Here is a 20,704-nt window from a genome sequence, read left to right on the forward strand (position 1 = left end):
ATGCTACCCGTGCTCGGATTTCGTCAACCTTATTGTCAAGAGACTGGACATTGGCGAGTAGTATGCTAGGGAGTGGAGCGCGATGTGCCCGTCTCCGAAGCCTGACCACGAGACCGCCTCGTTTGCCCCTTTTCGGCGTCGCACAGGGTCGCGGCTGGGATCAGATCCATTGTATTGGTGGAAGGCAAAAACCACCTGGCATCCCGTTTCGGGAAAGTCATATTCCTGGTAGGAACGATGATGAGTTGACGTTAATCGTATATTCAGTAGTTCCTCCCGACTGTATGTAATGAAACCTAAGATTACCTGGGGTACCGATGTAAGAAATAACACATAAAAAAACAAAATACTGCATATTTTCCAAGGAACGCGAAGCGAGGCGGCCATCTCTTTTCGGCGCCGGAAGTTGAGTCCAAGAGTCACTCCAACAAGGTTTCATCCGCACATCCACTTCTCCTGCGTCGGCTGGTTTCTTCTTCGTGGCCAAGAAGGATGGAGGGTTACGTCCATGCATTGATTACAGAGGACTCAATGAAATCACCACGAAGTATGAAGTGCCTATTCAGAGTACAGAACAAGTTTGTGAAGGAAAAATGTGTTCCTACCTTAGTTTTCTAAATCTCCCACAGTGACTCTACCCATGTCAAGTCCATTTAACTCCTAACAGTCCGTTTCTTGCTCAAAGCCATGACGTTTAGACTCCTTGTAAGGCTGTTCGTAAGATTCTGGCTGTTGCGTCTATTTTTCTATTTTGAATGTTAACTATAACCTGGGTACCCTCTTTCGCCTTGTCTACAATGCTTGCTGCCACCAAATGCACCTTGGATTCAGGTATGTTCAAAAACTTTTATTTTTTTACGTCGGCGGCAGAGGACGTTACTGTGCATTCCACCTACTCTTTTGCTAATTTAATCCCTCCCGTCTTTTCTAGACCCAAGTTCCCTACTGTACCTTTTTGCATGTTGTACAGCCCAGCTTTGCATTTTGCATGAAAAGCCAGGGGTTACACGTTTGCCTGCTCGTGAACTGAGCTTCCGTCCAAACTGCACCTGCTCTGAGCACTTCATCAGTAGATTCACTGTCCAGCTCCCCGTCCCCCTCTCCCACCGAGTCTGACTCGCTAGTAGGCCTACTAGCTAGTGGAGGTGCCAGTGGTGGTGCTGAACAGGTGGGATTAGCGGCGCTGCTAGCTAAGGCATCGCAATCAGGAGCAGTTTGCCCCTCACTCCTCTCCTCTGGCACTGACAGTTCCCCGGCTTGTTTCGGGTTCGATTCACCATCTTTCTCTTGATTTTTTTTACTTCAAAATTTCATCAAACTTGATTTGTCTTTTTTAATCCATTTTTTTTTGTTTCATATTGAGTAGGAAGATGACTAGCCTAGGCTAAGTGACGAGATTACATAGGGACCTCTTCACTAGCTCATCACCACTACCAAGACCTGTGTCAAGATCAGTTTCTTACCTCACCGGCCCTCCCCATAACCTCCATGTGAAAATATGGGTAGGGTGATTACACAGAAGGATCCCTGCGCTTTGACATGATGGTTTTTCTGGGGGAAGAAATAACGAGGAGGCAACTTGACTAAACTCTGATCACTTTTATTAGAATGTTTATAGTGCGAACTGTGGAAAAAGTTATAAATCATGCCGTGAGAGGTACCGGATCCTGGCAAATAGGTGCCGGAACAAACGAAGTAAAATCTGTTTTGGCAGGATCCGGGTCAAATTAAGCACTCTATAAATTAAGTATAAGTATAAGAAATCTAAGATGTGTCAAATAAATTATATCCAGCTCAGGGCTCCAGCTATGCATTTGGTTTGCTAACTTGCTAGCTAAGTGGCTAGATGTCAAGATCAAGCTTCTTTGTTACAGCAGAGACATTCAAACCTCTCCTGAATAAAGATTCCTGTTGCCTAAATTGTTTGGTAATAATATATATATATATACAGAAACGGTATAAGAGTATGAAAATCTGGATACTGCCCAGTAGGCTTGAGCGATGTACAGTTTATATCGTATACCGGGATATTTAGAAAAACAGTATGGTTTACACCACTGCTTATAAGTTATGTATAACTATAACAAATCTAAGCGGTATGGTACAGAAACGTATGACGTATGAAAATCTGGATAGCGCCCAACCTTACCTCGCGTGTCGTCTTTTTGATTGCCCGGCCATCCCGTCTTCAGTTAGCTGTTTGTTCCACAACACAACATGATAAAACTGGCTCGTTTGTCTTCCTCTCATTTGTCCTTAGATAGGCTGTTAGATGTAAACCAGGATTACTTTTACTTTGCTGCTTTTGGGTAAAGTTTGTCGACTTGAATATGAAAATGATTTGAATGATTTTTTATTATTTTATGATATTAAAACAGTTATGACGGTTAATTTTCTTTTCATTGCGGTCTTCAGGGCTCCAGCTATGCATCGCCGATTACACGGTTATTAAAAAATCGTCACAGCCCCATCCATGGCATGATGGCATTGGCATCCATGCAATTCTACCCTCAAGAACCAGTGCCATGTCAGAGAGGAGACGCTTAAAAAAAAAAACACCACAGACATGGGGCTGCATCCCAAATGGCACCCTATTCCCTACATAGTGTACTACTTTTGACCAGGATCCATGAAGCAGCCGTGGGGTTACTTAAAGGCTTAAAGGTGGATGGTGGAGGACAACATACAATTCATACAGGTCCGGACTCCTGTCACTTTTTGGCCCTAATGCTAAAAGTAGACCAGCACTAACAGCTAAGTGGCTTCCAGCCGCTGGTGCCGACAGGACAGCTCTTTCCCTTACGGATGAATTTGCAGCTCAGAGGGTGGGATATAACTACAGCAACAACTGGGTTAGATGGGGTGGGCGGGTGGAGACAGATATACTGCAGACGGTGGGAGTCATCTGGGGTGTGCCAACGCAGGGGTAACACCCTGGCAGTGGACCCAGAGAGGAGGAGGCAATGGAGGGGAAATGGGGTGGGGAATTTGAGGTTAAACAACAACTGGGTAGGACTGTCCACACCCCACAGAGGACAGATCGGCAGAGACGGCTTGTTGGACATTCCTTTATGATGGCATCCTGGGCTCTGATTCCATCAAATGTCCCAAAGGATTCTGGTAATTATTATTGTAATTCATCCATTACTTGCATAGTTTAGCCATCAGTATTTAAAATATAACTTTGTGAGGATGAAGTTAATGTGAACGCACAAAGTAGTGTGATAGTTAGGGATGAAACACAATACTCACAGGGGATGCGGCTGGCATGCCAGGGGGCGGAGTTAGTGACAAAGCCCTGTTTTGTTGCCGTGACAATGACCCAGGTGCCAGGGCGGTACAGGAAGGTGACCATGACGACGCCATCTTTGCCAGCCTTGCTGGATGCCAAGGTAGACTGGTTCCCATAAACATCCACTGCAGCCTCTGCCAGAGGTGAAAGGTCACTGTTGTCAAACACCTGGACTCTGACGAGCACCTCTGTGGAGAGACAGGAATGAGGATTATTAAATTATTATTATCCTCAGAAACCTACAGGATAATTTGCAATGAATGCACACAAGTATTGTTTGGTTTTGATTCAAAGTTGGAGGCTAAACTTGTCGGCCATCGTACAAGTTCCACAATGAACTCTTATTGCAATATGAGAGCACACAGATTGTTCTGCTTTTTCACATATAGTTGGGTTGTAGTTTCTAAGTTCCCTTGTAGCTAACGATAGGAAATGTGTTGTTCTTATATAACAAATTCAAGTGTCATCTCGCACTACATTAAGTAAATGACAGGGCAAGCGTGTCTCTGTTCAGGTGTTCTAGTTCTCAGCTGACAAGGCATGATGACTCATCGTTGTTAACCATGAGATCAAAAAAGCATTTAATAGAGTTTAGGGGTTTAGTGCCCAACCCTATTAGGACATGCTGGGACTTCTGCCATCAGAATCGATTGATCCTCCAAACCCAAGTCAAACTGTCTGGAGGGACAGAATGGCTGGCTGATTCCACTGCAATGACCATGTGCTTTCTAGTACCCATGGTGATGACCTGGATCATACAGGCATACTCCTCATGAGCTGTTCAGAACAATTCTAGTTATTGAGTTCAAGAATATATTCCATGGAAAACATCCTCTCTCGTGATCATGAGATCACACACACACACGGTCCAGGGTCTATTGACAGAAATGTTGCAATTAACAGTTGATTTTATTGGCTGTGATAGACTCTTTCTCAACATACTGTGATACAAACTATGTAGGGGGTAACACCAACACTATGTGCTTCTCAGAGTAGTGTGTGTGTGTGTGTGTGTGTGTGTGTGTGTGTGTGTGTGTGTGTGTGTGTGTGTGTGTGTGTGTGTGTGTGTGTGTGTGTGTGTGTGTGTGTGTGTGTGTGTGTGTGTGTGTGTACCCTAGCCCATTCACACAACCATTGATTGGCCCAGTTCACATTTTCACATGCTACAGAGAGAATCCTTCATAAAACCAAGTTCAATTTCCACATGCTCCAAAGAGTCCTTGAGAAAACCCAGTTCACATTTTCACATGCTCCTAAAGAGTCCCTGAGAAAACTATTTTGATTCTAAATGGGTCAATGGCTCAGTTGATGCATGTTGCTATGGATACTATGAGGTGTCCCCAGAAAAAAATGTTGGGAAAATGGGTCGCTTGGCAGCTCCATCTGGCGCGGAGGACAAGGCCCAGTGATGGTGGCATACCGAGAAGATGATATCATCTCCATAATTAACATACAACATGAATCAACAAACACAACAACCCACATGAAGCTATTAAGGGAAATCACATTGCATGAACTGGTACTCAATAGGGGTACTCAATTCCTCTACGTGCCCACATTACAAAAAACGTTTCCTCTGTGACTTCAGTAGGTTGTTGGTGGTCCACCAGATAGTGCTAGGCAGAATATTATTTATTGTGCCAATGCAGCAAGCTGCGGCTGTTGAGAGTGCCTCCTTGATATTTGGGGATACAACGCCAAGAGCTAAAAGGCTGAAATCATGGCAGGAAATACAATGAGATGCCAATTAAATGTAATATTAAACCTGCCACTGAACTGGCTTTACAGTACCCCCCTCTCTCTCGCTATCTTTCCCACCACCCTCTCTGGTACCGATCACGTTGGTCCTTTTTACAGTGATGAAAGTTGAAGGAGATGCTCGAGAGGTATCAAACAAAATCCTGAGAATGGACTTATTACTGTAATGTAAACTTGCAAACCCTGTCACGTCTCGACCGCAACCTCCTGAAGTTGTGCACGACACTCGCACCCTCTCCAAGCAGGGCAATATAAACAGAATTGTCTCGTTGAGCCCGACACTGGTGCAGTAAAAATAGCAATAGCACAACAACGTTTAATGTTTATGAAACCACTGAAATGTATAGACATGTTCATTATATTCGAGACTTGTTTTATTGCAATTTCATCTGAAATTATTAAGAGAGAGAGGAGTACCAGAGAGGGAGGGCGGGAGAGAGAGAGAGGGTGGGGGGGCTATTCTCATTGACGAAAGTTGAAGGAGAGGCACCGCAATGAGATTTAAATTGCCATAATATGTACATACACTTTTCAATTTATACATCACACCTTTGCCAAGAAACAAGAAATACAACCCTTTCATTGATGGCATATGGTTGTGAATTGTTGCGTTATTCAAGAGTGTAATAGCGTTATGTTTTAGATGAAAAGTTGCTTGCGGGAATCAGTGTGCTTAGCTTCCTCCACTGTCCAATTGCCCCGTACTGGTCTCGAACCAGTGATCCTCTGCTTCGCAACCCACGTGGCCGCCCTCCTTGACAACGTACCAACAGTTTGAGACACCTAAAAGGTACTGATCGGACGGCTCCGTCCGCAACATTTCCAGCTAGCTCTGGAGTGAGTTTATGGCACATTCTTAACTCTATTACACTTGGTTACTGGCTAGTGGCTACTGTGATGTTTACGGTAAATTGGATCAGCAGAGCAAGAATGTCATGTTGCCAGCTACAACGAAAGGTAAGGCAAAGGTGTGATGTATAAATTGAAAAGTGTATGTACATATTATTCCAATTTAAATCTCGTTGCGGTGCCTCTCCTTCAACTTTCGTCAATGAGAATAGCCCCCCCACCCTCTCTCTCTCTCTCCCGCCCTCCCTCTCGGGTACCCCTCTCTCTCTCCCCCTCCCCCTCCCCCTCTGGTACCTCTCCATTTTTCCCACCTCCCTCTCTCTCTATCACTCTCTCCCTCCTTCCTTTCCTCCCTCTGCAGATGGGTATTCAGGAAAGGCTGAGGGAAGCCGAGCAGCAGGGTGGCCTTGGAATAGGAAGATAAGTATTCCTGCATTCCAATAACGTCCCATTTCCATGTTTTCTCACAGCCAGCTCTTCCTGTATGTACAGTAGGCTCATTTCCATTCCATTGCTTTAACACACACATTACCTACCACGATCTGATCTGAGCCATCTCATTCTGGCTACCGGCCAAATCTCATCTAGGCACTTCACACCTCTCTCACACTACACAGCTCAATATAAATGAGTGATTTTGCCGATTGAGGTACTGTAGGCTATTTGAATAGAAATCAGCTGTTATTCAATGTTCACACACTTTCTTTCTTTAGCCTCCCCAGACATGATGCACGAACATATTCAAGCATACGTGTGAGTTACTAATGATGAGGTTCAGGGGGTGTGAATGAGTGACATTTGCGGTCGGTGACATTTAAAATGAGCATGGCCTTATTTCTATTACAGAATATGACTGTCATTCATATTCCATTCACCCAGCTCAATGTGACATGGATAGATTTAGGCTACTAGATGATACTCAAACTTCCCTATAACCATCATGAGGTTGCTACAACCTAACTTAGCCTATGAATGAAAGTTTACAACATACTGTAGGCTTGCTTCCGTTTAAGAAACGTTTTTCAACAGAAACGGGCGGAATGAATACACACTTGATCACACGCAAACACAGTTCACTTTCATAGCAGCCACATACAAACAGCATGATAATTTTTGTTCGCGGTATAACTGCTTCTCGCATCTACGCACTCTCCTTCTCTCACCTTTGCCCTTCGCTTGTGGACTTCGGTGCACAACACATCCGCTGTTTCAAATCAGGCGAAAAAACCTTTCCAAGCCAAACCTTATCATAATATATGTTCTACTACAATGTTTGTAAATAAAATCAATGATGAGAGAATAGTCAGATTAACTGATAACTAAAATAGTATAGTTGTCTAATGTTGGTGGGGCATATTATTCTGTTTTAATGTTACTCCTGAATCACTATGATAAATATAATCACTTTTTTGAGTGTATTATACAAAGCTGAGATTTACTTTGAGGTCCAAAGTGTAGGAATATAGGTGAAATCGGAATGCTCGGAATGCTGTGAACCAAGAGGTTGTGAGTTCAAACCCCAAGTGAGGACGTTGAGTAATAATTACTGTGTAAATAAACATACACATTGTTAAAATGTGTCATATCTAAGTGGGAAACACTGCAGCTATTCTATGATGTTCCCTGGGGCTTCCTAACAACTTTTTGTTTGTAGGCATCAAGTTAACATTTTTATCCATGAATCGAAAATTTGTGATCACGTGAAAATCCACATGTGAAACTTCATGTGAAATAGCATCACAAGTGATGTTTTCCAAAGCCACATGGTTTTATAATTATTTACAATAATAATAATAACATTATGAAATAAATTGTTGCATGTTCAAAACATGTGGAAATTTCACACGTGAAATCATGTGTTTTTTCCCCATAAGGGCTTCCTCAATCTGGACAGCTTTGTAAAGCTGTTTCGGGGAGTTTCCTGAGAGGGCGGATAGGATGGAAGACTGACGTGTCACAATCCCAGTCTGTCCTTCTCCTATGAGCAAGGTCAAACCTCCTTGGAAACATTTTGATCTAAGGAGACTCGCTCGTAACCCAAATGAAACACAAAGGGTTTGAGGTAGAGGTATCAAGGGCGAGGATAGAGTTAAGAGGAGATAAATCTAACCAAATCACCTCCACCTCCTTCCTACTCGCATACACCAGCTGGAAGTCATCGTGAGGGACTTCCTCAGGCTGCACATGGAGGGGAGAGGAGAGACAGAGAGAAAGAGAGAGAGTGCAGAGAGGGAAAGAGAGGGGACTCCACAGCTGGCGCACATCAGTAGAGAGGGTCTCTCTCAGGCCTCTGTTGTCTACCAGGGCCCGGAGGGAGAGTTATATGGTGTGTGAAGGTTTTTTGGTGTCCATAAAGTTGGGTTACAGCTTTGAATGTCTTTCAGCTTGAACCCTACCACCTACAAGGCGAGACAAAATAAGCTACCTTTGGTTACACACAAGAAGGGCCCCGAAAGCACTTCATGTGTAACATTGGGATCTTTACCAAGGCATTTCAGAATAACTAGAGTTCCACTATCCACTAATAGCCAGCATGAATTGTTAACTTAGAAAGTGAATGGTTTGGTGCTGTTGTCGTCACATGCGTATACGTTTCTTACTAACTCAGCAAGCGATGATAGCTTAGCTTGTTGTTACTTAGCTTGTCATTACACGTGTCAAGGTTTCGATTCAATCAAAAAGATTGAAGCTTCCTCAGCAGCAGGTTGACAGTACAGTACACCCAGGTTGATATGTTAATAATGGATGATTTCCAAGTGTTATAAACTACTGCTGAGTGTCCCCAGAGAGGAAACCCATCCACCATTTAGACCGTGTTGGCCCTGGTGCAGGGCATTGTTCCGTGTGGAATCACAGCCTCACAGGACACATCAAGGCTGTTCTAGAACAGGAAAACACAGTTCCACGTTTCAAGCCAAAGTCCACAAACAGTTCCCCCTACTGTGATCGCCTTTAGAGGCAGGATCCCAGTGGACAAGAGGCTAGTCCCCTTGATTATCACAGAGGAGAAAGGAGAGGACACTACATACACTTGATATGAGAAAACAGGATAAGACACATCAACAAACAGATGGCACAATTTCTGATTGATAAAGTAGAAAAATAACTGTTACAATCAACTCAGAGTTAACACAAAGTCCCTGCTTTTTTTTTTTACCGGTGTCATCCTTTTCCATATGAAACCAATAGTAATTTCTGATCTGTAATTATGAACAGTGATTCATATCATTAAGGTGTCATTACTTTTCATTTCTGGGTAACAGTAATTGTTTCTGCTCATTTGCACAAGGAAGTGGTGAACAATCGAACAAAATCACAAGATTTCACCACAGCTGAGTGGCGTGTAAATTACCAATATTTCCATAGTTTACAGTCACGATTCCACAGAACCTAACGTCAACACAACAGGCTGAAATGCGGAAATGTGTTACCATGACAATCATCCAAGAACACGTTCACCCGCACCCGCAACCACACAAAACACCGGCTAGTACATATTAATGGTATCAAATGTTTTTGTGTTACATAGTCATACATTAGTCACGGAAGATTGTTGAATCTATGTGGTGTTCAGGCACTCATAGCACACTGAGCAAAAGAGTGGTATCTGAATCAAACAGCTGCTGGAAAGGAAAAAACACAAATGAACGATCTGGTTACACTAATCTATGATCAGAGTGAGGCCACGGGCAGGTTGCTGGGATACAGTAATACAACTTGGTCATCATGTCCAGATGTTGTAGATCTCTGTAGCCTAGCCAAGATGTTTAAAGCTGGCCTGGGACATCACATTGGCTTATACTGTATGTGGTCAGTGAGAGGATTAAGAGGAGTAGCTAGAGAAACTATCATGTGGAGGTGAATTACATACACAGAGCCTTTCATACAGTATCTCCATATAGTATATGGCACTGACATACAGCTGAAGTCGGAAGTTTACATACACTTAGGTTGAAGTCATTGAAACTCATTTTTCTTTTTTTTCTTAAAAAAAAATGTTATCCCCTTTTCTCCCCAATTTTCGTGGTATCCAATCGCTAGTAATTACTATCTTGTCTCATCGCTACAACTCCCGTACGGGCTCGGGAGAGACAAAGGTCGAAAGTCCTCCGAAGCACAACCCAACCAAGCCGCACTACTTCTTAACACAGCGCGCCTCCAACCCGGAAGCCAGCCGCACCAATGTGTCGGAGGAAACACCGTGCACCTGGCCCCCTTGGTTAGCGCGCACTGCACCCGGCCCGCCACAGGAGTCGCTGGAGCGCGATGAGACAAGGATATCCCTACCGGCCAAACCCTCCCTAACCCGGACGACGCTAGCCAAAATTGTGCGTCGCCCCACGGACCTCCCGGTCGTGGCCGGCTGTGACAGAGCCTGGGCGGAACCCAGAGACTCTGGTGGCGCAGCTAGCACTGCGATGCAGTGCTCTAGACCACTGCGCCACCCGGGAGGCCTGAAACTCATTTTTCAACCACCCATTTGCAACCAAGCTACAACTTCCTGATTGATGTCTTGAGATATATCCACATCATTTTCCTGCCTCATGATGCCATCTATTTTGTGAAGTGCACCAGTCTCTCCTGCCGCAAAGCACCCTCACAACATGATGCTGGCACCACCGTGCTTCACGGTTGGGATGGTGTTCTTCGGCTTGCAAGCGTCCCCCTTTTTCCTCCAAACATAACTATGGTCATTATGGCCAAACAGTTCTATTTTTGTTTCATCAGACCAGAGGACATTTCTCCAAAAAGTACGATATTTGTCCAGATGTGCAGTTGCAAACCATAGTCTGGCTTTTTTTAATGGCGGTTTTGGAGCAGTGGCTTCTTCCTTGCTGAGCAGCCTTTCAGGTTATGTCGATATAGGACTTGTTTTACTGTTGCTATAGATACTTTTGTACCTGTTGCCTCCAGCATCTTCACAATGTCCTTTGCTGTTGCCCTGGATTTGGAAGGTGAAGGTGTATGTAAACTTCCGACTTCAACTGTAAATACAACAACCTTGTACAGTGTCAGTATCTCATGATTTACTTATGGCTGATCATGCGTTAACCTAACATAATATATCAAGGAAAGATATCATGATGGTTATACGACAATGTAGCTCACTCAACCTCACACCGAGAAAGGGTAGTTGAGAAACTGACAACATTATTGTGTCCATAACTTCCTGCAACTCTTTTGTATTTTCATTGCAATGTCATAAGGCGGCATGTACGGGCCAGTGACTGAAAGGTCGCTGTTTCGAATCCCTGAGCCAACTAGGTGAAAAACCTTTAGATGTAGCCTTGAACAAGGCACTTAACCCTCATTGCTCCTGTAAATCGCTCTGGATAAGAGCGTCAACTAAAATGGGTTATTCTCTTATCAGTCTTTTTGTGTCATTCTTTCTTTACAAAATATGTTGTCAACACTCTGTCAACTGTATTTTGGGAATATGCAAGAAAATTATCTTCGGACATTTTCTAAAATGGGTATGTGTGGCAAATAGGTTTACATGCCAAATTAGTCAACTGTTCTCAAACATAATCCAGATTAAAATGTGGAAGACCACTTAACAGATGTGAGATAATACAGTATAAACAGAAAATAATGAGGGGACTTAGCTTTAAATGCCAGTCGACAAAGGATTTGATATGGTTTCTTACTGAAAGCCTTTCAAAACATCCAATTTCCCAAGGAGCAGAATTTCATCCATTACTAAGGGCAGGAAAGTTGTATATGAACTGTGAGTATCCTAGCCAAACTGAAAACTATATAGCAAGTCAATCGATATATTTAAGAATTGTTTGCTGGCAGTCCTTGTTTAGAGACAAGGCATGCTGTTGAGATTGTTTCAGGCTCACTTTTGATGTAAATGAATCTCATTCCAGAATAACTTGTCATTAGGAGGTTAAATAAAGTCACGAGGAAAGAGCCATGGTTCAGGGATCCACCCATTGTGTGTTAGGCTGTCTATATTTCCAAAGGGGTGCTATGCTGTGCTACTATGCTATGTCTAGACAGCTCTACTAGTATCCTCTGAGACGAGAGAGGGTGTTAGGTGTCAACAGTCGGATTCCTCCCACTGTACAGCTGCCTGAGCAAAAATTCCTCGGCAGACAGCCAGCCCACCTTCAATAGGCTACCACTACAGCAAAACAGCCTGGTTGGTCCTGGTCCACGATGCTCTGAATCCTAATACAGGATGTCAGTCAGAGCAAAAGTCTATGAGTCAGACAGACCCACTCTTTCTAGCCTGGTCCTAGATCTGTTTGCGCTGTCTTGCCAACTCCTATGGTCATTGTGACCATATGATTTGGCAAGACAGCACAAATAGATCTGGATCCAGGCTACCACTCTTCAGTAGAAACCAACTAATTTGTACATGCCTCAGCTCCACTCCCAGCAGTAGAATGTATAATTAAAAAGAAATAATTGAATTGCTAATTAGAACTGACCTCTTCTTGACATTGCTTCCATATTTAACATAACCATATATCTACTCTACACTGCCTGCTACTTCCCCTGGACGGTTTAGTGAGACAGCATTTTCACATCACAATATAGCCAGCCATTTTTGAGATTCTCAAAAGATCCACAATCCAGATTTTTAGTGGCTAATTATCAAATAATATGACCTGGAGACGTTGTACAGTCGTGGCCAAAAGTTTTGAGAATGACACAAATATAAATTTTCACAAAGTCTGCTGCCTCAGTTTGTATGATGGCAATTTGCATATACTCCAGAATGTTGTGAAGAGTGATCAGATGAATTGCAATTAATTGCAAAGTCCCTCTTTGCCATGCAAATTAACTGAATCCCCCAAAAACATTTCCACTGCATTTCAGCCCTGCCACAAAAGGACCAGCTGACATCATGTCAGCGATTATCTCGTTAACACAGGTGTGAGTGTTGACGAGGACAAGGCTGAAGATCACTCTGTCATGCTGATTGAGTTCAAATAACAGACTGGAAACTTCAAAAGGAGGGTGGTGCTTGGAATCATTGTTCTTCCTCTGCAATCATGGTTGCCTGCAAGGAAACACATGTCATCATCATTGCTTTGCACAAAAAGAGCTTCACAGGCAAGGATATTGCTTCCAGTAAGATTGAACCTAAATCAACGATTTATCGGATCATCAAGAACTTCAAGGAGAGCGGTTCAATTGTTGTGAAGAAGGCTTCAGGGCGCCCAAGAAAGTCCAGCAAGAGCCAGGACCATCTCCTAAAGTTGATTCAGCTGCGGGATCGGGGCACCACCAGTACAGAGCTTGTTCAGGAATGGCAGCAGGCAGTTGTGAGTGCATCTGCACGGACAGTGAGGCGAAGACTTTTGGAGGATGTCCTGGTGTCAAGAAGGGCAGCAAAGAAGCCACTTCTCTCCAGGAAAAACATCATGGACAGACTGATATTCTGCAAAAGGTACAGGGATTGGACTGCTGAGGACTGGGGTAAAGTCATTTTCTCTGATGAATCCCCTTTCCGATTGGTTGGCGCATCCGGAAAAAAGCTTGTCCGGAGAAGACAAGGTCAGCGCTACCATCAGTCCTGTGTTATGCCTGTGTTATGCCAACAGTAAAGCATCCTGAGACCATTCATGTGTGGGGTTGCTACTTAGCAAAGGGAGTGGGCTCACTCACGATTTTGCCTAAGAACACAGCCATGAATAAAGAATGGTACCAACACATCCTCCGAGAGCAACTTCTCCCAACCATCCAGGAACAGTTTGGTGACAAAATGCCTTTTCCAGCATGATGGAGCACCTTGCCATAAGGCAAAAGTGATAKCTAAGTGGCTCGGGGAACAAAACATCGATATTTTGGGTCCATGGCCAGGAAAAACCCCAGACCTTAATCCCACTGAGAACTTGTGGTCAATTGTCAAGAGGCTTGTGGAAAAACAAAAACCCACAAATTCTGACAAACTCCAAGCATTGATTATGCAAGAATGGGCTGCCATCAGTCAGGATGTGGCCCAGAAGTTAATTGACAGCATGCTAGTGCAGATTTTTGAGGTCTTGAAAAAGAAGGGTCAACAATGCAAATATTGACTCTTTGCATCAACTTCATGTACTTGTCAATAAAAGCGTTTGACACTTATGAAATGCTTGTAATTATACTTCAGTATTCCATAGTAACATCTGACAAAAATATCTAAAGACACTGAGGCAGCAAACTTTGTGGAAATTAATATTTGTGTCATTCAACAAAACTTTTGGCCACGACTTTATATACTCAATAAAAAATATAAACGCAACATGTAAAGTGTTGGTCCCTGTCACGCCCTGGCCTTAGTTATCTTTGTTTTTCTTTATTATTTTAGTTAGGTCAGGGTGTGACATGGGGGATGTTTGTGTGTTTTTGTCTCGTCTAGGGTGTTTGTATTGTCTAGGGGGTGTTTGTAGAGTTCATGGGGTTGTGTTCAGTGTAGGTGTTTATGTAAGTCTATGGTTGCCTAGATTGGTTCTCAATTAGAGACAGCTGTCTATCGTTGTCTCTGATTGGGAGCCATATTTAGGCAGCCATAGTCATTAGGTAGGTTGTCAGTAATTGTCTATGTGTAAGTTGCCAGTGTCTGCACTTATTTATTTTGTATAGCTTCACGTTCGTTAGTTTGTAAAAGTGTTTGTTTCGTCTTCATTAAAAAGGAAGATGTATTGTTATTACGCTGCGCCTTGGTCCTCCTCTCTTTCTCCTAACGACGATCGTGACAGTCCCATGTTTCATGAGCTGAAATAAAAGATCCCACAAATGTTCCATACGCATAGAAATATGCATTTGTGTCATTCTCAAAACTTTTGGCCACGACTGTAGTCCTAATCCATAAGAAAATGGGGTCCCCAACGACCACAATGAAGGAAAAACTCCAGATTAACTGTATATGGTGACTGTAAAGCTTTTTTTGGACCAAAAACAAACCAAAAGGTTTGGGCCCACTTGCCGCCTGTTGCCATCCCCTGCCATAGAGGCTCAAAGTGCAGCAGTGTATAGATATGGACACTATACAGAACAACCACCCTGTGACTGAACTACCCCATGACATCGATAGAAAACGAACAAGAAAATGTACAATTTTGCTTAATAAAAACACAATAAAACCTAGATCTCAGGGTACAGAAGGGACAGTACTGCCAAACAATTACGAATCTGAACAATTATCAATTTGAGATTGTATGGTTCACCTGCCCAGCTGCCGTGGAGAGAACACAAAGCAATGGCAGTCAGCTCACATTAGACCCTTGCCTGGCCAGGCCTTAGCCGGCTATTGTCCGCACACCGGGGCAGGCTGCACAGGTTATCAGACCGATTAGGACAGTCAGGTGTTGCTCATGCAGAAACAGCCCAAGAATAACAAATTGTTCATGCTTTGGTTGTTGCCTTGGACAGTGGGCACGGTCAGTCCGCAAGATATACACAGCTGATGCTTTTACATAAACCTCTGATCTCAACAACAGCAACACTGCCTCCATCCTCACAAAATCGTTTTTTAAAATTAATCTCAGGCGCTAAGTGGCCAGCAATACACCATAGATGTTTGATAATTCAAGGAGACGTACCATAGAAGGATCAACGATCGCACGAGTATCTCAGTTGTGATGGCGCATGTCATTATTAGGGTTTCTTTCAGCCTTGAATGACAGACAGCACCTGGCTCTTGTAAGACAGGGGCAGGATTCACCATGGACAGATTACCATGGCAATAACATAATGTGAGAGAGGACAAAGAGAAGACATGTTCCACTCAATCACTCAGAATTCAGCATGAAATAATGTTAAGATTATCAAGATCAGTTTACATCAAACTGAAGATGACCTTGTATCAAAAGTTCCTTTTCAGGACAATAATTCATATATGAGGATTTCTTATGTCAGTGAAAGGTCAATTTTAATTTATTTAAATAAGACCATTTTCATATATAGTATTTCAAAGTACCCTTAACTCCTCTAACATACAAACCTTCTCTCTGGGGATGTCAGGCTTACATTGAATATTGCGCTATTAGACTAAATTATAATGTTATTCATTGAATAAATAACATCCCCATGGCTGGGTTCAATCCATTCTTAATTCATTTCAACAGTATATCATTCATATGTATGCCTTGATTACTGATGCTGCAGAGTGTGTACCGAAAAACTACGTCCCAAATGGCACCCTATTCCCTATGAAGTGCACTACTTTTAACCAGGCCATATCAGAAATTGGGTGCCATTAGCTGGGCCATTTGCCCAACATCTACCTGTAACTAAATATGCATCTTCAAAAGGAGCTGAGCTGATACAAGAAGAGAGTCTGGCACAATATGACAATGTCCACAGCATCACCCTCCACTGATCTCTGAATTAATTTCCTTTTTCTTCCTAGACCAAGCATTTAATTGGTAATAGTATACTTTGTTTGATAGGTTGTGGTGATTCATCTCGTTCTTGCTGAGCTACTGAGCCGAAAGAACATTGAAGTCACTGTGCCGTTAAAAGAAAGGAATTTCAACTGCGATAAAAAAAGTAAGACACCCAAGCTTTGTAACAGTCAGACCAAGCTTCACCGGCCTCAACTCAATCCACAAGCGCCAAATTCTTTCAGCGACTCGACTTAGTTTACCACCCAAGCTCTCTGACTGCTTCAAAGGGACCTTTACTTCTGAGGAGAGATTGAGGTCATGAGCTCTATGGTAAAGTAATGAAAGAACACAGTCTGACAAATCAATATGAGGTGAAGGTGCGGTCGTGGTTGACGACAGCACCTTCAAATGAATGAATTAACATTTCCTGTCTCTCCAGTTGGGATACTTTTTAATCAACCCATGGTGTAATAGCATTATATAATGACAAGGTGTTAGAGACTTTGATGTGATTTCCCGTTTGAAAGTGTTTCAAGAAAGTTTAATCTATACAGCTAAACTGCAAGGCAGTGGCCATTTTAGTATGTAAATCTTGGTGGGGCAAAAAAACAACTAAGTGGGATGTATGCCAGCAAAGCCATTACACATACAAACATAGTTGATATGGCAGACTTGCTTAAACAAATGTGGATTCTACTGACAATTGAGATGTACAATCTATGGCATAAGGGGACGACAAGTGGATAAGAGGCAATCGGCAATTTCGATTAAGACACTAATGAGCAAGCGACGACGGACGTAGTCAATATAACTATTTGTTCAGCACTTTGAAATGTACAGCGACAGAATTCAGAACATGGGCCATTCTTAAAGTGTCCTCCCTGTACACGTCAGAACCGTAGGATAAATAAATGGGGCATATAAACAGACAATGAAAGCTCTTACAATATTCTATGATTACATTTCTCTAAAACAGGTTATAGGCTATTTGTGCACCACCAAGTTCGAACAGTAGGCGAAATTAGGAGGTAAAAATACACCAAATTATTAGGATGAGGCATATTGAGCGCCGTTTGGGACTTTGTGTATCAAAAAAGATGCACATCATTTAACATTATTTGACGCGTTAAATAAGCTTTAAATTTGACACGTCAAATAGCACAATTATATTATAGAATATTGTGTCATGAATTTGCACGAGCAAGCCAAGCACCACAACTACTATCAGTAGCACTGTCAAAGCTGTATAAAAAAAGTAGCCAACCAATCACATACTGGGCCACGAACGATGTGTTTACAATACCGCGTTGGTGAAAATAGACCAAATTATTAGGGTGAGGCACATGGGCTAGTAACAGCGTACTACACAATATAAACCTAGTATTACTTTCTTAGCTACAGCATACATTTCTCCCTTGCATATTACATCATTTATGCAGCAGCATACAATACATTTTTGGACTCACCTTGTTAAGGTGGCACAACCGTTCTTTGTTGGCAAATTTTGTCATCAAACTTTGTCATCAAAGTGGATTTATGGTGGGAACTTGGGGGGAAAAACACAGCCACTCCATTGAATAGCAGGCTAACGTTAGTGGTTTCTTTGCAACGCTCCCAGTTAGCCACTGATTCCTTCCAATCGACTCATTGTTGAATTTGCAATTTTTTCAAAATCTATTATTTCTCTTCAAGGATTAAAAAGGATTTGACAGTCGATTGTCGACTTGATGACAACTGATGATGACTGCTACCTAAGACTTTGAAAGTAAGATGTTGACATGTTGTCCAATCAAAGCTACTGTAGATATAACGTGATTTGATGTCATTCTATCTGTGGCCAATTACCTTGAGCCTTCTTCTCAGAACCCAAGCGCCTAACATTTTTGAACTCTAACCTTAGAATTGGGCATGACGTACTGTCCCATGAGTGACAGAAAACGGAGCCAATCGTGACAGAAAACTGAGCCAATCAGGCGCAACGCTCTGTATCTTCTGCTGGCTAGCCCCACCACCACAGAAAACACTGAGCTAGGCTGAAACACAAGCATTTTTGAGCTGCCTTAATCAAAAAAGCAAAAAAGAGACCATGTTTGTTTGCGGCTTTATTAACTCAATGACATATATTTTTTTTTTTTTACATTGTTTGCAAACTGATATGTGACAAGCAAAACAGGCAAGACCCCCCCCCCCCAAAAAAAAAAATATATATAATTATATATATATTTTTAATGTATTTTTTACCTAAAAGTATGGTGCTCAAAACCCCACCTGCCCTGAATGACAGGTTGCCACTGCTGCAAGGCTATTAGACCAACCACAACCAGTTTGCTCAGTCGGTGAAACTAGTGGTATTCACATGGATAATCTATGATTATTCATAGATAACATTAGAGAAGCTAAAAGATTAAAGTACACTGAATTTGACATGTATGGGTTAAGACGCTCTACCCATCTTGACAAGCTTGTCCAAAGCAATAAGCACATCTTCCAGAAATAGGGTTCTTTGGTTGCAAAAAACGTAGGTAATGAAATATAGATAATGGACACAACTTCTTAAAAGCCTGCTTAGCTATAAAAAGAGGTATCTACAAGGAATTGCAACATATTGAAAGCATTTGAACTAAACCGTGCTTGGCCCAGTTGAAGGATAGGGAACTGTATGGGAGAGGGAGGCTAAAACACTACCAAGCATTGACACTAGCATCCACTTCAAGCACCATAGTCTACTGTCCCAGGACAGCCTATTTAATAATAATAATAATAATAATATGGGTATAAAATTGTGAAAATATTCCTGCAGAGAAACTGAATTGAAATAGGATAAATGAAATGTATCAAAAGTCCTGGGAACCCAAAACAAACATTGTTCAAATGATGATGTCCTTTGGCCATTCATGAGGCCTCTTGGGACATAACAACAATGTCAACAATGGGTGCGTGCAGATGACAGTAGCCAAAACAAGCTTGTCGACCATCTGGCATTCACAAATGCACATGAGCTCGTGCTATACTCTTATTGGCCTATTTTTCTAGCATGGAATGATTTGATTGATTTTGATTTTTTTTAAATAGTTCTACTAACCATTGGTGTCTGACGAATGACCATTTGCTAATTGAACATTTCTAGTTGGGATCTTCCAGAGTTACATAAAGTTAACGGACTGGGCATGGATAGAAGTTTGAACTAACCTGACGCCTCATCGTAGCCTAATTGCTATCGCACAGCTCAGATCGCACATGGTAACGGAATAATGCAACTGCTATTGATAGGCTATATAGCCTAGCGTTAGGTTAGATTGACCTACAGATTGAACCTACAGATGGCCCATAAGGGAAGGAGGCTGCAGTTCGGGATCCTTTGTTTCAAAACGGAAGCCCTATTCCATTCTCGAATGCAAAGAAGTAGCCACAAGACTAGAGCAGGCGGCGACTAAATTGTATCCATTCGTGCAATAGCCTATTATAGCTGAATAAACGCGACGGTTACGGTAATAACTCATCCTCATCACTGACAAGGGACACAAATAATAACAGCCAATGCGTTAGCGGTAGCAGCCAATTCACCACCACAGACTTTCCCCTCAGAATTCGAATCTTGCCGAGTCTCTACGAATAACTCACCAAGTGCTCCCTGGTCCAAAATGGATTTAGCAAGTCCTTCCCAAAGATTGCCGAGAAAAAGAAAGAGAACAAGAAGACGAGGTGTGTGCGGCGGTGGCATTCTTACTGCGACATCATCAATTCCACTTAGGTGGCCATTCATCCATATTGCTTTTGAGGTTGGCATTGAGTGCTCCCTTTTCGCGCTGCCTCGGATGCCCACTCCTTGCTCGGCTCGCGCTCCGGAGTGGCTTCACAATACCATTGTGCTACGTGGGAGGGGACGCTTGCTCTGCCTTGTTGGTGGTCGTGATCGCCCCCTGACGGTACCAAAGTAGAGTGTGTTCACAGATGGGCCCCCATGAAGGTCTATGGGCCCTTATAAGTCCATCTCAAACCCCATTAGGACAGCGTAATTACAATGTAAGTACACAGTGTTCCATTTCACTTAAAAGTAGGATACCTATCTGTTTGCCTGCACAATAGCCACTATTCATTCAAATTTGTTTTGAAATGCATATAAAATGTCGGTGTAACAGAAAACCACCAATAGGTATAAGTACTGTACCGTTCTTGCCATATCTGGGTATTTATTTCTTATTATTTTTTCGATGAGCTGCATAAACACAGGATTGCCTGGTCTATGCATAGTCACTTCACCCCTGCCTACATGTACAAATTATACAGGTACCCCCTGTATAGATCCTCGTTATTGTTATTTTATTGTGTTACTTTTATAATTTTTTACCCTACTTTATTTGGTAAATATTTTCTTAACTCTTCTTGAACTGCACTGTTGGTTAAGGGCTTGTGAGTAGACATTTCATGGTAAGGTCTACACTTGTTATATTCGGCGCATGTGATAAAAAACATTTGATTT

At 42.5% G+C, this 20,704-nt stretch overlaps 1 protein-coding gene across 1 annotated transcript in view; it reads right to left on the minus strand.

Annotated features, from left to right (window-relative positions):
* Nucleotides 1–20,085, minus strand: part of LOC111980925 (protein FAM171A2) — a 75,129-nt gene extending 55,044 nt beyond the window's left edge. Inside the window, exons 1-2 of the mRNA XM_024011982.2 lie at nt 19,846–20,085; nt 3,253–3,480 (exon numbers count right to left, since the gene is read on the minus strand). Of these exons, the coding sequence (XP_023867750.1) occupies nt 3,253–3,480; nt 19,846–20,011 (394 nt within the window). The 5' untranslated portion in view covers nt 20,012–20,085. The remainder of the gene's footprint in view (nt 1–3,252; nt 3,481–19,845) is intronic.
* Nucleotides 20,086–20,704: the final 619 nt, after the last annotated feature.

Source organism: Salvelinus sp. IW2-2015, linkage group LG20, assembly GCF_002910315.2.
Source record: "Salvelinus sp. IW2-2015 linkage group LG20, ASM291031v2, whole genome shotgun sequence".
NCBI lineage: Eukaryota > Metazoa > Chordata > Actinopteri > Salmoniformes > Salmonidae > Salvelinus > Salvelinus sp. IW2-2015.